We start from the raw sequence: 15493 nt of genomic DNA, 5'->3' as shown, positions 1-15493 counted from the left end.
GTCTCATTTAGGTCAAAAGATTATTCCAAGATTTTTGAGTAAAGAACTACATATTACAGAAAACCAGACATGTTTTATATCCATGCATTTAAAAAAAATCCCTTTAATATAAAAACTGATTATCCTGCTGTGCTTTCATGCTTCAGGCAAAACAAAATCACCAAATGTACATTCAAGTTGTTCAAAGATTTAAACACAAAGACCTTTAATCGTGTTAAAGTGCAACATGTGAAATTTGTACACGTCAGGTTGATTTAAGACTTCGGGTTGATTCACAGCTTTGAATTACAAACTGAGGAATAGTATTCCTGTTTAAGATTAACTTTTCACCTTTAACTGCTTACGAGCGCAAAGGAGGAATCGTGACGCGGGAACATCAGGCGGTCGCTGGATCTCCAACGTCTCGGCTCATCGTTTATAAGAAATACAAAAGTGCTCAAGTACCATGAGAAAATACGAGTCTCGTGTTTCTGCTGGGAACAATAAAGCACTGGTGGTCCGAAGAGGTCCTGAGACTCGACATGGAAATTAGTTCTCGCCTACATGAATTAACTGCAAGCTTCTTGTCTGTGAGCACAAATTAGAACAATGATGTACAACTGCTACGTCTGACATGTGGTGGACAGTAAGTATTCAGTGTGTAAAGCAGGAAGGGTCAACTGATCATATGACAATATAATCCCACTGAATCAAAATATATGCAACTAATAATTCCTACCTTAAAACCTACTTACATTTACAATTTTGCTTTCGGAACGCACACAAAAGCTGTATATTGCCTGCATCTCATTTTCCCAGCAATTTCTTCTCCAAGTTCCACAAAAAAACAGAAGAACCATGCAATGTCAGCAAAGTGCCAACAACCCTTACAAAAATATACCAATTTGTTATCAACATTTTGTTTTTCTTTGTTATGCCCTGCATACCGTCTTGAAGGCACATCTGTGCAATAATCCTGCCGTCTACTCAGCCACACCCGTCAGGTGGAGGTGATTATCTCCAAAGAAAAGCACTCACTAACACATTTAGGCCACGTTTACACCAATTTTTTTTAAATGGATATTTCCCCCCTCTACGCTTAAAATAAAAATATAAAAAAAATCGTAGACAACCTGCATATATGCCCAGTTCAGAGCTGCTATGAGGAGCCAAACCTGTAGGGGGCAGTGTAGCAATAAGCCATGATAGCCAATCAGAATCCTGGAAACAAACATCGCGTCAACAATTGCGACGTAAACATCCACCTCCCCCCCTTTAGATGCAACCGGAGACACAGATTATGGCCCAAACCCAGAGAAATAAATTTTTTTTTTTTCAAATACCCAGGTACGTGCAAACGTGGCCTCAACCGAAAAGCGCTCGCCAACACACATTGATTCAGCTCATAATAAAATGAGTAAAAACGTGATTATATTTTTGTTCAGTGTGTATGCAGTGCAAGTGGAGTAATAAAAGAATCGCGTGTGCAAAAGTCATGAACTCAAACGATGGTTAATATTTTGGGGTTTGTGATTCATGTGAATTCTCCCTGTGCACGTTCAAATACGTACGCCTTCGTTGGTTTCATAAAAATTGTCCACGTGAATGTGGATGATAAATATAATCTTAAAATGCCCTTCCAGACATGTGAAAGCAGCTGTTTCCAAGGAATCTTCAGCCTTCATATAAAGCCAGTCTCTGAGGTATAACAGCGCCGACGCTCCGGCAGCTTCAACAGACCTCTACCGTCTCCTGGTCGGACCATTCAACTCTTCTGATTTATCTCCGAGGCCAAATCTTTCATCTCCTCCATCTCCGGGTGTCGACTCTTATCGCTGTCGGCGGCCCGTTGAGGCGGCGGTGGATCCGTGCAGGAGAAGTAGTGAGGAAGAGTGGCGAGCGTCAGGGTGCCGAGGATGAGGAAGGAGCCGGCCACCAAGAAGGAGGCCACGTAGTTACCCGTGGTGTCCTTGAGCAGCCCTTCAGGACACGAGGGCACCAAGAGAAAACAGATATCAGGCACATCGAAAACACTTTAACAGGGCAGTTGAATAGGACGTCCACACCGTCGCTTCATCTTCAATGACCTACAATTTTCACCCTTTTAAATGGAGAAAACTACTTTCTTGTGAAAAATATGCGCGACTACAATAAAGCAAGCAAATAGCAGTTTTTCTTTTCAGTATATTCTTCAGTCAAATTAGAAAAAAAAAAAAATATATATGCAAAAACAGCTTAAACTAACTCAAATGACAGGAAGTTTTTAAACAATAAAAGCCTTAAAAATGGAGAAAGTAATCACGCAATATTACTTAAAAAGGAGCCAATATGGTTAAAGCAGCTAAAATATCAAAATTATATAAAAGAAATGCTGAAAAAGGAGGGTAAAATACCAAAACACTGGTATGTCAGCTTGAACCTAAATATTCACCATCCAGAATTTTAACTGAAACCTCATAAATGCACTACAAGATAGTTTTTGTGTTTGCATGACACTGTATAGGAAATTCTATTCGCTGGGTTCTCCTCCTTTGATTTGCTCAAAAGTCATAAAAATGACTTTTCTTTTGGTCATGAAGGCTGCAGACTCCTGCTTTAGACCAATGAATTTCAAACTGGTGACACCACCTCCATCTAGTGGTAAGACAGGGTATGTCATATTGTTGGAAAATGAAATTAAATCAAATAAATACCGTATTTAATATCAGAATAGCATAAAACAGAATAAACTTGGGAATTTTGAATCTAAGCCTTATATACCTTTGTACAATGTGGTGGCTAAAACATCAACGATATCAAGAGTTGGTCTCATCATCAAGCAAACTATTTATCCAAGTGCTAAACTGAAGAAAACTTTCTGTATAACCAGATGTCTGTGTGGTTTCTGACCGCGTGTTAAAGCTGGGAGAAGTATGAAAAATCAGTGACGCGGATGAATGAAGTGCCGAGCGACAACCGACGGACCTGAAAACAAACCTCACAACCAAAACCGACAAGCTCCTCTCGTGTCAAACGTTAGTTTTGGTTTCGGGCGGTCCTACCTGACAGAGGCGTCCCCAGGAGTCCGGCGCCGCTCTCGATGAGCTGCAGCAGGCCGAGGGCGCCCATGATCCGCTCCACACCCACGATCTTGGGCACCACGGCAAACACCAGCGAGGTCAGCGCCCCGGAGCAGAAGCCGTAGAGAAGGCCGACCACCGTCAGTGCGGCGTAGGAGCCCGTCAACGAGCTCACGGGCAGCAGCATGATGAAGACCCCCGCCAGGCCCGTCCACAAGCTCAGCAGGTGGATGAGGCGGAAGTGGCCCAGGTCGGCGAACCAGCCCGACACCACACGGCCCAAAATGTCCGTGGCGCCGGCCGCCGACATGACGAAGGCGGCTTGGTAGTCGGAGAAGCCCGCCTGGCGGCTGTGGGCCACCAGGTGGAAGTACGGCACAAAGTAGCCCACGTTGAACAGCGTGACGCCCAGCGTGAAGGTGACGTACGGCCTCTCCACGAGCAGCGGCAGCTCCAGGTAGGACGAGACCCTCCGCGTCAGGTCGGCGCAGGACGACTTGCTCTCCGGGCTCACCTGCAGCAGAGGGAAACCGGCGAAGCGCCGAGCGTCACGTGATCGGGCACGCGTCGCTCGCCGTACCTCAACACGGAGACGAACGGACCTTCGGCGGGACTTTGGCGCGGCGCTGCGGGCGGACGAGCGCCCCGCAGGGTATGATGTTCAGGCTGAGGCCCCCCAGGATGAGCAGGGCGCCTCTCCAGGCGTAGCGCTCCACTAGCAGCAGGAAGAGCGGGTTGAACGCAAAGGAAGACAGGCCGATGCTGGAGAAGGCCAGGCCCAGCGCCAGGGCGCGGCGGCGGGCGAAGTGGGCCATGACCGTCGCCACCATGGGGGTGAAGACCAACCCCCATCCTAAACCTGGGGGGGGGGGGGGCAGGAGAAGCAGGACACCAGAGGTCAGTCCCGTCACCCGAGTCACAAAATACGCTTCTGCAATTACACCTTTAAACGGCAGATTCTCCTAAAAGCCAAATATGGCTACAACCAAATATCCAGGGGTGGAAAAGGGGTGGAAACATCATCTAACAGAACTGTTGGATTGTTTTTTCCCCCCAAATGACCTGAGACGACTCCCATGGTGAGGTAGAGGTGAAACACGCAGGTGGCCTGCGACGCCAGAATGAGGCCGAGTCCCGAGAGCAAGCCCCCGGTCATCACCACCAGCCGGGTGTTGTAGGCGTTGCACAGCGCCGCCCCCAGTGGGCCTGCGAAGAACACACCACCTTCAGTCACCGCTGGTTTGGACATTTTCGATTGTTGCCGTTTTATTTCCTCCACAACTGCGATCATACTGGAACCTGCGGGAACAGACTCACTGAAGAACTGCTGTGCCGCCAGCCCGATGGAGGATATCCAGGAGATGGCGTGAGCGCTCTCCTCAAAGTACTGGACGAACTCCACGAAGAAGATCCCCAAACTGCGCATCAGGCCAAACACCAGGCTGGTGCTGACAAAGAGCGCCGCGAGCAGCACCCAGCCCCAGCTGCCGTCTTGGCCCTCGTCTTCCTCGCGCCGACCCTCCGGTTTGGACTCCGAATCCGCCATGGCTTGAGAGAGGGTTCCAAGAGAAACGCCGCTCCTCTCTTGAGTGGTCAACGAGTGTAATGATTAACTTCACACACGAGCTCGGCTGCTTGACTCACTAACCTGAAGATGTGGGTGAGAGGTCACGGCGCATCAGCTGTGATGACAAAGACGCGAGCTCAAAGGCCAAAAGCCCGAAGGAGCGACACGATAAAACGATCGCTGGGTGGCATGATTGTGGATTAATGTCGACAGAGGCTGAAGCAGCCAATGCAAATGGGCACATATTCCTTTTGGCTAGTTTATGAATGATTTACAAGGTCAAACTGACCTGCACGTTTCTCAGAATGAGGACTTTGATGCTCGAATTGCTTCATTTGCATGCGAGACGTCTTAAAGGAGCATCGTGGAGGAAAATTCAACAGAACAATCCTCAACACATATTGCATGTGAAGTTTTCCCCGGATTTCTGGGAAAACTGGGTTGATTTCACATCAGGAGAGTCGACTTTGTCCATTAAAGACACTAGTCCATCTACATCCCCTTGGTTTATGCTACAAGAGTGATTGTATATCAGTTTTTTAATACTTCACATGGTAAACTATATTGTTACCCTTCAAAATAAATATAAAAGCAGGACTCTACAAGAAGAAAATGACAATACTGAGGGGAGTAACAGAAGTACTTGCATATTATTTCTGGTTCATTCCAAGTTAAAATGTGATTATTTAGGTTTTCATGCGCCTATATAGAATATGGATGTGATGTGTATACGTATATTGAATCAATAATACATATTTATTTTTTAATTAGAAAAAGCTTTTATTCATATTCCCTCCCAGACACAATATTTTGCACAATGGCAGCACGAAACACTTCCACTTTAAGATGGTTTATGGGAAGTTTTTTAAATATTTCAAAGAAATCCTTATTTATCAGTCACATGTTGTGCTGCAGGAAGGAGCCGCTCACATGATCCTTTGTGAAACAGAAAACCCCACAAAAAGCTGAAGTCTCATAAAGTACAGCATCAGTGTTTATACAAATTATAGGTTCTTTCAGTGAAACGACATGACGTGCAACAATACGTAAAACACAATAAAACAAGATTTCAGATCTCAGTAAGTTCTGGTACATTTCATTTTAAAGATATTAATCAGTGCTTTTACGATGAAGTTAGGACTTGTGCCCACATTGGGGGAGTTTACATGTTCTTCCTGAGTGCAGAATTTACAGACAATCTGGTTCCAGCAATAAAACAACCGTATTTTTGGTGGGTTGATGGCCCTAAAATTAGGTAGGAGTGAATGGGAGTCAGCTCTGTGATGAAGTGATGAACAGTCCAGACTGTGCCCTCCCTTCACTCACAGTTAATAAGTGCTTCAGTACATGAACAGATACCTAACATGCATGTTATATACCCGGATATTGGAAAGAGAAATGTGGCTCCACTGATCCTCTTCGAAATATTTATTATAAACACACCATTTTAATGGCTTTTAACGAGCCTTAATCGGATCTATATTCAGATTATATGTGTGCATGTTGAAGCGTCGCGTCTGATGAAACACCTGCGAACAGGTGCAGCTCGTGCCTGAAATATTTGGTGAGCAATTACCTGGATCGTTCGCAGGTGAGTGAGCTGCGACTGTGCACGCGCTGTCAGGACATAGCAAGTGTCTGCAACCCCGATCAAGCGCGTGTGATCCAAACCGACGTGGCGCATGCGCGCTGGGTCGCGGCTGAAACGCACACAAAGAAAAACGAAATGTTCTCAAACACGGCAAGTGTATGATTATTAGAACTCAAACCTTCTTCGTGCTAAAGGGTGTACCTGTTTCTTTTCAACCTGTTAAACTGAAGTGGGATTGCAACACCGCCACGTGCGGGAAATTAATAACCAGGATTATTGTTTTTAGTCGTCCAATGATCATATCGCGCATTCATTCACTGTTTTACGCGCAGCGGGACAAAAAATAGCGACTCTGCCGCCTTCCGACAGGACTCACCTGGGTCTGTCAGCTGCTCCCAGAGCCCCGCATGGTCCGCAGCCTTCACGTCCAGCGCGTCCAAAGTGAAACGCACAAGAAAGCACTAATAGTGAAACTTCTACAGCCACGAACAGCTGAGGGACCCGCGCGCATGCGCAGTCGAGCTCAAACTGGCAAACATGCCAGAAATACCACATTTTTACGAGTACTACTCATTTTATCCAATAAATGTGTCTCTGAGATAGTTGGAGATTTGCGTAAAGGCTTTAAGACAAATTGTCTTCATGCGAGGAATATCATACTATTGCTTACTTTAATTCCGCTTTGTTTTAATTCGAAATATGAGTAAATCAACGTAAACATCCTCGATAAAGAAAATAAAAATGGACGTATGAGTCTATTTGCAAGTAATGTTAGATTTAAGTGCATTCAACATATTACTGGAGATCTTTTTTAAATGATTTTTGTGACACTTCAGTTGAAAATGATTCAAAAGAATGGTTCATTTGTCCACTATTTGTGTCGCAGTGCCCTGGAGCTGACCCCAGATAACACTGAGTGAAGTCCACCAGTCCATCACAGGACACAGACAAAGACAGAGAGACAATCTCACACTCTCACATTCTCAAAGCCATGTTTTTGGACTGTGGTGGAGAAAACACGCACGTGGTGTTGCTTTTTTTGTTTGTTTGTTTTGCTCCTGCTTGAATGGGGGAAATCAATTTGACTGGTACTTTAGGTTATTTCAAACACATGATGATTCAATCAGCCTTACCACCTTCTCGTGCACTCAAAAAAATTATAATTAAGCCAGAAACATAGACTTTATGTCTTTTAATTACATGTACATTTTCCATGTAAGTTAATCCTCTAAGTTAAAAGTAAAATTTCACATTAAATGCAGTGTTTGTATCATGTATTGTTAATGTAGATGACATCATTTAATTAATTAATTAATACACATAAAGTTAAGGTGATTTTTTTACATAAACCTTATGAGCTCATTAAATAATTACATGCAAGGATAACATAATACAAGTTATAATTAAAGTTAATGTTATCTTTTACATAAACATTTTGCTGCCTATTCAATCATTACATATAAAGATAAGGGGAAATTTTACATAAGCCTTACGTGTTTAAGGAATGCACACACAAATTCTGAAAAACTTAAAACTTTATTTTGAACATAACAGTACTTGAATATTAAAGCCAATGGCTTCGACGCCATAAACCCATTAACAAAGTGCAATAGAAAACATGAGCTTGAAGATGAGGACTAAGTAATATAAAAAATAAAAAAAAACATTAACGTTCAAGTGTAAAAAAATCCAAAAATCACATTTAAACGCGGTTGTGTTATTCTTGTTCTTCAGGTTTTGCCATTTAAAACTTATCAGCAGGGATCAGGCGTCACAAACTTCTCTGACCTGCTTAATCGTCCACGCTGTGACAAAGGATCAGACAATCTGCTGCGACGTGTTTGATAAAGGAACATAAAACACACACCTGAGAGAGAAAACGATTGTTCTGTTCCACAGCATATTGAGGAGACTGACACTAGAGGGAGGCAACCACAAGCTTTACTGAGGCCTGGACCAGAATCTGATACTAAAGTCTTATTTATTCAGGGTTTTCTCAATAGGAAGCACATGTATTGACTTGAGAGGGATTTCAGCAGCTCCATCAGAACAGATCTTAAAGTACCAGTAGCCTCAACCAGTAGTTTTTGAAGTTTTTGTTAAGGGACCTAAATGTTTACCACTGAAAACATTCGCAAACCCCCTGTGCAGTTACAAAAATTATTTTACATTTTACATTACACGTGACATACAGTCTCTTTGTTATATTCTTATTTTATTCTCAGGAGGAACTCTTTGGGCCCGTTTCACATTCAGGGTTTAAATAAAACCAGGACTAAACTAATCTGGTTTAGATTAATCCACAATTTGACTTCAGATGAACTCGTTCCAGACTACAGTCTCTCAGTGTTAAAAAATAAATAAAAAATGTTCTTCCTTTTCTGTTTTTCATTTTCAACATTGCAGAAAAAAGGAACATTTAAATTTGGATGATTGTTGCTTTGTTGTAACATTTTTTTTTCTTTTTTGGCCCCCAAAAAATCTTTTAAGTGTTGCCATGTTTTTAAAGGGAAATGCTGACTGTTCTTCACTCATGACAAATAAAACAAAACACATTTGTGCTTTCGCCTCTTGTTTTGTGTCATTCACTGGATGTGATGATTGAAAATGTGACGAAACTAACAGAGGCTCGCTTTACTACAACTGTGTCACCGTGACGCAGTGAAAACACACTGAAAAGGATAAATGGATGGATGGATCCAGAAATCCATTGCTGCTGTCATTTTGTGCAAAAGATAATAGAAATCTATTAACTTGAACTTGAATATAGAAAAAAAAGAATTTAAAATAAAAATTAGATATGGATAATGTTTCAAAATCTCTATTTCTTGCAGGGTGTCACTGAATTGTTACAAAAAATATACCCAACATCCATGTTTCTCTGTTGCCTATAACAGTCTTTGGGCTTATAATAATTCATATGTAATGTTTTGTTTTTAATTGAAAAGGAAACTTTGAAGGACAACTTCACCTTTAAAAAGACTTGTTCTATCAGTGAAACTCCCCACGATGAGTTGAATACAAGCATTATTCCCATTTATGTCACTTTCCTTTAAGAAATTTAAGAAAAACAATGATTCAACCACAGAAACTGATCAAATTGATGCATGGATGGCAACCGATAAACCTTTAAACTTACCTTTTTAAGAAAGATGTTTCTTGAAATGTCTTCTATGGTATTCCTTCAAGCCTCTCAAATGTAGCTGGATTTTTTTTTTTTTTACTTCTTACCCATTCTAACCCACTTCGTATCGATCATATCTGAACATTTTGATCTTTTCAATGCGATCTGCTTTGGAAATATTCCGACACGCAAAGCAGAAAACATGAATATCTTTCATGAACGCGGTGGAAACGTTCAGTCGCCGTCGCACATTGAAATCAGCTCCACGCGTTTCGATTTTCCCTTCCTAAAAAAACGAGCTTTCGTCTTCTCGGGGAACCGTTTTAGGAGGGAAAAATTGACATCATGCCACAGTTTTTAATTGTTTTTTGTTGTTTTGAAGTGGACGAGTGGAGGGAGGGTGGGGGGGGGGGGGGGGGGGGGGGTGAGTGGAAGGTTTGGAAAGTCCCTACAAACTTCCAACGTTTGTGTGTTGAGCAGGACAATAAGGCCCGGCTCGCCACAACTCATCAGGGAGCAGGAAGAGGGGGTGTCAGAGGGTGAGAGAGTTCACCCTCCCCCCTTCACCTCCAGGAAGCACACACACCAGCTCACACACGTGTGTTGTTGGCTGGTAGTGTCACGTAGAGTACGACGACCCAGGAGGAAACAGGTGCCCTCCGACTCATTGTTTCCACACGAAGCACCAAGAAAAAAAAAAAAAAAAAAAAAGAGGCTTAAACAACATGGAGAAAATGGCGGTGCAGAAAGCTGTGAATCATGGGGCAGAAAGAAAAAAAAAAGGTGGACGGAAGTTCAAGGAGGAGAGAAAGGCTCGTATCGCAAAGAGAGTGTGATCATACATCTGATTCAACTCTTTTAAGAAAATCCAAATCCTTGTTTTGTTGATATTCATGTCACACAGTTTTCATCATGGCCAATAAATAAAACTCTGAAACACAAAAACATCCAATTGATACAAAAATGATTTAATTTAAAATTGTACAAAACCACCTTTGTCCAGCAAATCAACTCAGACACAATGTACAAATGTCATATAGTTATTAGTTAATCAATTGCTTTGAGTTGTCTTAATGCAGATTCTTAAACAAAATATTTATTTGAAATCTTTAAATTTACTACAAAATCACAAAAGTCCTTTGCCTGCTTGGACTGTAAAAGCAGCACTCACAGCACAACACTTTTTAAAAAACATTTTTCTTTTTTAAATCTTAAACAACACACAGGCCCCGGGCCATGAGGTTAACATACATCTCAGTTAAATACACATTTAGGAAGTGCTTCGTCAGACTTTAAACTTTTATTCACCCTCAAACTCACTTCTCCTTCTCTGAACATGCTTTCTCTTTCTTTCTCACTTTTCACACGCTTCTATTTCCGCGCACCATCCACTCCTTCCCTCTCCACTACAACCCTTCACAAACCTTCAATACGACTTTCTGTAAACATTTACTTCCATCTCCACCTCAGAACCTCCACCCAACACTTTGAATCTTCTTCAATTCACACTCATGAATCTGTCTTGCCTCCAAACTCCCACCCTGGTCCAACCGTAGACATGTAGATATTCCCTATTTTAAAAGTTTGCTTTGACCTTGTGACCATTGAGAATTGGCCACTGTGTTGAAATCCCATTTTCTGACAATCGGTAGACACAGCTTGGGTCATCCACTGACCCCTGTGCTCCTCCTCCTCCTCCTCCTCCTCCTCCTCTTCCTCCTCCTCCTCCTCCTCAGCAGGCCTGCAGAAGAGGCTGGAAGGGCTCGCTCAGCACCTTGTAGCGGATCTTGGTGTTGGTGATGGCCCCGTGCTTCTGCCGCAGGTGCAGACGCAGCTGGCTCTTGTGACGGAAATGGAGGTCACATTTCTCGCACTGTAAAGCAAGAGGTCACGGGATTAGACGTCACGCAGGGACAGTAGGGAGGCGCCACCGCTGGCCCGAAGTGTGTCTCGCGACTCACGGTGTAGGGCTTCTCTCCGGTGTGGATGCGCATGTGGCTCTTCAGGGTCTGCAGGTGGCGGAAACGGGTGCCGCAGGTGTGGCAGGGGTAAGGTTTCTCACCTGTGTGGATCAAGACGTGCGCCCTGAGGTGGGCGACCTGAGGGAAGGACAAACAATATGTGATTATGAGTTCAGCGTGGAGCTTAAGGACTGGTATATTAACTGAAGGCAAGCTATAGACGTTTCACCAAATCCAAATCATGTACAGTGATTCACACTGTGGCTAGAAAATTCATGTTAATTTTTACAGTATTACAAACTGTATTTCGAAGATTTTATTCCAAAGCCACTTCCTGAACAAAAAATGTAAACAATGACTCTCCATTGGAAATTGATGCAAATCGTGGAAAGGTTATTTTCACCATTCTTATCAAAAATGTATTTCATAACATATTAATGGAATTACACTATTACCAGTTTGACAGAGTTAAATGTTTTGTCACCAGTTTAGGAAAAGTCTTAATGTAAGAGTTAATCAACTAAAACTCCTAAAAACAGTGTCATTTTAAGCATTTTTTAAATTAAAATGGACGAACCCCAATCTGTTGGGCAACGAGATGCAGATAGGAAAGATTCGTAACATTTTTATCCCCATTTTATATATTTTTTTATTTTGCATGTTTCACCACAGACCATGCTTTACAGGATTTGATAAAAAAAAAAAAACAAACCAAACAACAACACATACACAGTGAGAATCGCCCCTAACCTGAACAAAGCGCGCCCCGCAGGTGTCACAGCGGTAAGGCTTCTCTCCGGAGTGGATGCGGGAGTGCGTCTTCAGGTTGGCTGGCCGGTTGAACTGAGCTCCGCACACGTTACAGCGATACGGCTTGTCTCCTGCCGTGAACCGAACTCTCCGTTAGACATTCATTCCATTTAAAGATCAAACGGACAAACGAACAACCAAAATACACTCAACACTACACTTTTGCCGTCCTCACCTGAACAGGCAGACTTGGTTCCTTGAGGGTTGCCAGAGTAACAGTAGGGCACAAAGTACTTCTCGCACTTGACCGGTTGCTGGTTGTGACGGGCGGCTTCTGGGTCAGAGGGGTGCAGTTTTGGGAAAACGATGCCGGGCGAGACTGTTTGACAAACCAACAATTCCTCTTTGATTGTTCGTTTTCACAGCATGGGTACTTGAAACTTTGCTTGTTTGTTTTATATACGATTGAGATAGCTTGACCCCCTACCTGCTTCTTCCTTGTGAGCAGCGTGCACAGAGGGAGGTGGCCCGAGGGGAGGGGCTCGGCCAGAACCCTCGTAGCAGGAGGCCTGCCCCTGTCTGGGGAAGAGATGGAACGTATGGCGATGTATAGAAGATCTCTCAAACCTATCTCTTTTTAGGGACCTCGCCAACGGCAGGTCCCTTTTGTAATTTCCAATTGATACTGCGCTTTCCCCCTTACCTATCAATCTGACCAAGCACTTCTCCAGACCACGCCTCTGCAGGTGCTTTAGTCGTCGGGCCGATCCTCTCTGCGGTGGGCGACGCTCGACTTTGAGCCTCCTCCACCATCTCTTCTACTTTCACCGCAGCGGCAGCGCAGAGAGGGTTGAGGACAATGTACTTGTACTTTTTCCAGTTGCAGGCTTTCGGGTCTGGTGTTGCTTTGGTGTCACTCTGATTACAAGACAAAAATAAAACATCAAGTAAATGTAGTTCAGGCCCACAAAGTGTTTCCCTCTGTGCCGGGTTTACAACGACTCCCTGAGGGCTCCTTGTTCTTGGACTCTGTTATATCATTCACATAATAAAATAATCTGCTGCTTCATGACTGGATAAGGATTTGATTGCTTGCATGTGTTCTTTCGGGGGCAGCAGAGTACCTTCTTTGAGATGAGATCATGACCGTTTCCTCCCATTATGTTGATTATTTTCAGGCTGTTTTCAATGTGACCAGCCGACTTATCGTGACGACCTACCATGAGATTCTTGTTGCACGTGTTGGACTCGGAAGGAGAGTTTGGTTGGCAGCTGGAGCGGGCGGGGCTGTCCGGAGACGGGATTGGGGTTCCGGCGAGGGGCGACTCAGGCTCTCCTTTCACCTCCTTTGACCTGGGCTGGCAGTTTGGGAAAACCCCAGGCTTGAGAGATCCCCCGGTTACCACAGGGACCCTGCAGGAAAAACAGAGGAAGTGCCGTAATGAGCTCAACCTGTGAACTCACAGAGGCACCTCTGACGTACGGAAACGTGTTTATTTTCTCTTTATTAAATATCAGTTCTTGTTGCATGACCTTACCTGGCCACACCATGCACTGGGAAGATCAGCCGCGGTGCCGCATTCGGTAGGTCCCCTCCTTTGGGGCCTACAGAGGCTACAGATACCCGGGAGTCCAGCTCCGACTGGGGGTATCCAGCACTGATATTCTCTGAGCTGGAAAAACAAACCAAAAAATGATTCCAAAAACACATTTTTCTTCCGAGCTCGTGGTTCAGCTGCAACGTCCCAGACGCTTAATCTCACCAGTGCAGCTGCACGAAGTCCCGGCAGGCATCGGCCACGTGGTCCATCTGCAGGTATGTGGCGACGGCCAGCACCCCGGAGACGATGCCGGTGGTCAGAGGGAGGCGCGAGGTGTACATGAATTCGAGCAGCAGGGAGACGCTGGAGGGATCCAAGGTGCCGGGAAGAGACACGGTCATTGGCTTCTCCACGCTGCCGGCACGCCCCTGGAGCAGCACGCGGTGGGAATACAGGGAGTAGAAGAAGCCACTGCGAAAGAGAAAGGGGACAGAGGGACGTGACTCATGTGAGCATCGGGCCTGATGCGCCGAGGCAGAAACGTCAAGGGAACGACGAAAACAATTGGAGTCCCGAGAGGAAGGAAAGGTTAGGAAGAGAAGGAAGACAAAAACAAGGATGACTCAAAAAGGATTATTTTGGATTCTTGAAGGCGAGATTTACTGGAAGCCTTTTTGAAAGCCAACCCGAAATCGACCTCCCCGGACCCCTTTTCGCGCCACGTGAGAGAAACGAGCCCTTCCGGGCACTGACCTGCACGCCACCAGCACTGCGCAGTGCGCCTGCAGGCGCACGCTGCCGACCACCAGGGTGGCGTCGGTCAGGATGCCGCGGTGCCGCAGCTCGTTCAGGTTCAGCAGCACGTCGTCGGAGTGGCGCGTGAACTCCTTCACGTACCCGTCGGCCCTCGCCTCCTGCCTTCTGTCAACGCCGCATCCTGCCAAGCCCTCCATCGCCGGGAGCTGCAGGAGAGGCGCCGTGTGAAACCATGAGACGTGTTCAAATTCATTAAAAAGAATTCCGCCATCATATATTTCTACTGTTTCAGCACAGGTGTGGTGATACATAATTGCAGTTAGGCATAATGGTACAACATCCAATTGGTTCCTAAGAGTGTAACATTGACTCATTGTTGATAACAGACATAAATGTACCAGTATAATCAGGCAAAACTAAATATAGTGAAAGACCATTCCTTTCAGCATTGAAGGAAATTCTGTATAATGAACTGAAGAAGAGGTTAGTTGCCTCAGTTTATTTATTTCTGAAAAGTCACTGAGATTTGTAGATACTGCTTGAGCTGAAATTGTGGGTGAGTGTCCAAAAAATACATTCATGAACACAATTAACGTGTATATAAATGTAGATTTTGACCTACCTGTATATAACTTATAGAATAAATATACAGGAGTGTCCCAGACACATCTGTTAGGTGAGACCAGCTCCCTACTCGTACCTGTGAGAGGAGAAAAATATAAAGACATTCAATGTTTTGTTCAGTTTTTACACAATTTAATATTCCGTAATAAACAGAATCAAACATGTTTCAATCATTTCTTTAAATTTACCCTTCAATGTTCACAGATTAATCACAACCATTGAACAAATACTTATATTAGGTCACTTTTGTTTTAAAAAAGTGTCTTTACTAAAGATTCTCCACTCACCCCGACCAGCAGGGACGAGAACTAACGTGCACGGCGCTGACGTGGACCCCCCCTCGGCTCAGCGCGGCGTCTCCAGTCCAAGATGCAGAGCAGGAGCTCATCACACTCGGCCTCTCCTGGCTCTGAGGGGAGGATGGAGGGAGGAGGATCTTTATAATATCGCGCAGGAAGCCCCCTTACAACCAGGGCTGCTCGTTTCCTCTTTCCTCAATGGCCCACGCGTATACTGGAAGCCGCGCAGGAAAAAGGCCCCG

At 44.4% G+C, this 15493-nt stretch overlaps 2 protein-coding genes across 2 annotated transcripts; both read right to left on the bottom strand.

Moving 5' to 3' along the window:
* Positions 1-225: 225 nt before the first annotated feature.
* Positions 226-4584, bottom strand: slc16a13 (solute carrier family 16 member 13; the record flags this gene model as incomplete). Its single annotated transcript, XM_080519376.1, has 5 exons — positions 226-1959; positions 3021-3552; positions 3641-3897; positions 4101-4244; positions 4356-4584. 5 exons carry the CDS (start codon positions 4582-4584, stop codon positions 1745-1747), a joined length of 1377 nt encoding a protein of 458 aa, XP_080375502.1. The 3' UTR covers positions 226-1744.
* Positions 4585-10267: 5683 nt separating this feature from the next.
* bcl6b (BCL6B transcription repressor) lies at positions 10268-15355 on the bottom strand. Its single transcript, XM_080518773.1, has 12 exons — positions 15240-15355; positions 14951-15028; positions 14326-14534; positions 13795-14043; positions 13570-13704; positions 13252-13444; positions 12735-12949; positions 12519-12610; positions 12267-12410; positions 12032-12162; positions 11282-11419; positions 10268-11193 (listed from the first exon to the last, which is right to left on the bottom strand). The coding sequence occupies exons 3-12, from the start codon at positions 14523-14525 to the stop codon at positions 11053-11055; spliced, it is 1638 nt and encodes a 545-aa protein (XP_080374899.1). The 5' UTR covers positions 14526-14534; positions 14951-15028; positions 15240-15355; the 3' UTR covers positions 10268-11052.
* Positions 15356-15493: the final 138 nt, after the last annotated feature.

The sequence above is a fragment of the Blennius ocellaris genome, assembly GCF_963422515.1.
Source record: "Blennius ocellaris genome assembly, chromosome: 23".
Classification (NCBI taxonomy): domain Eukaryota; kingdom Metazoa; phylum Chordata; class Actinopteri; order Blenniiformes; family Blenniidae; genus Blennius; species Blennius ocellaris.
Note: the sequence above shows the minus strand (reverse complement) of the source record. Positions and strands in the feature narration are given on the sequence as shown.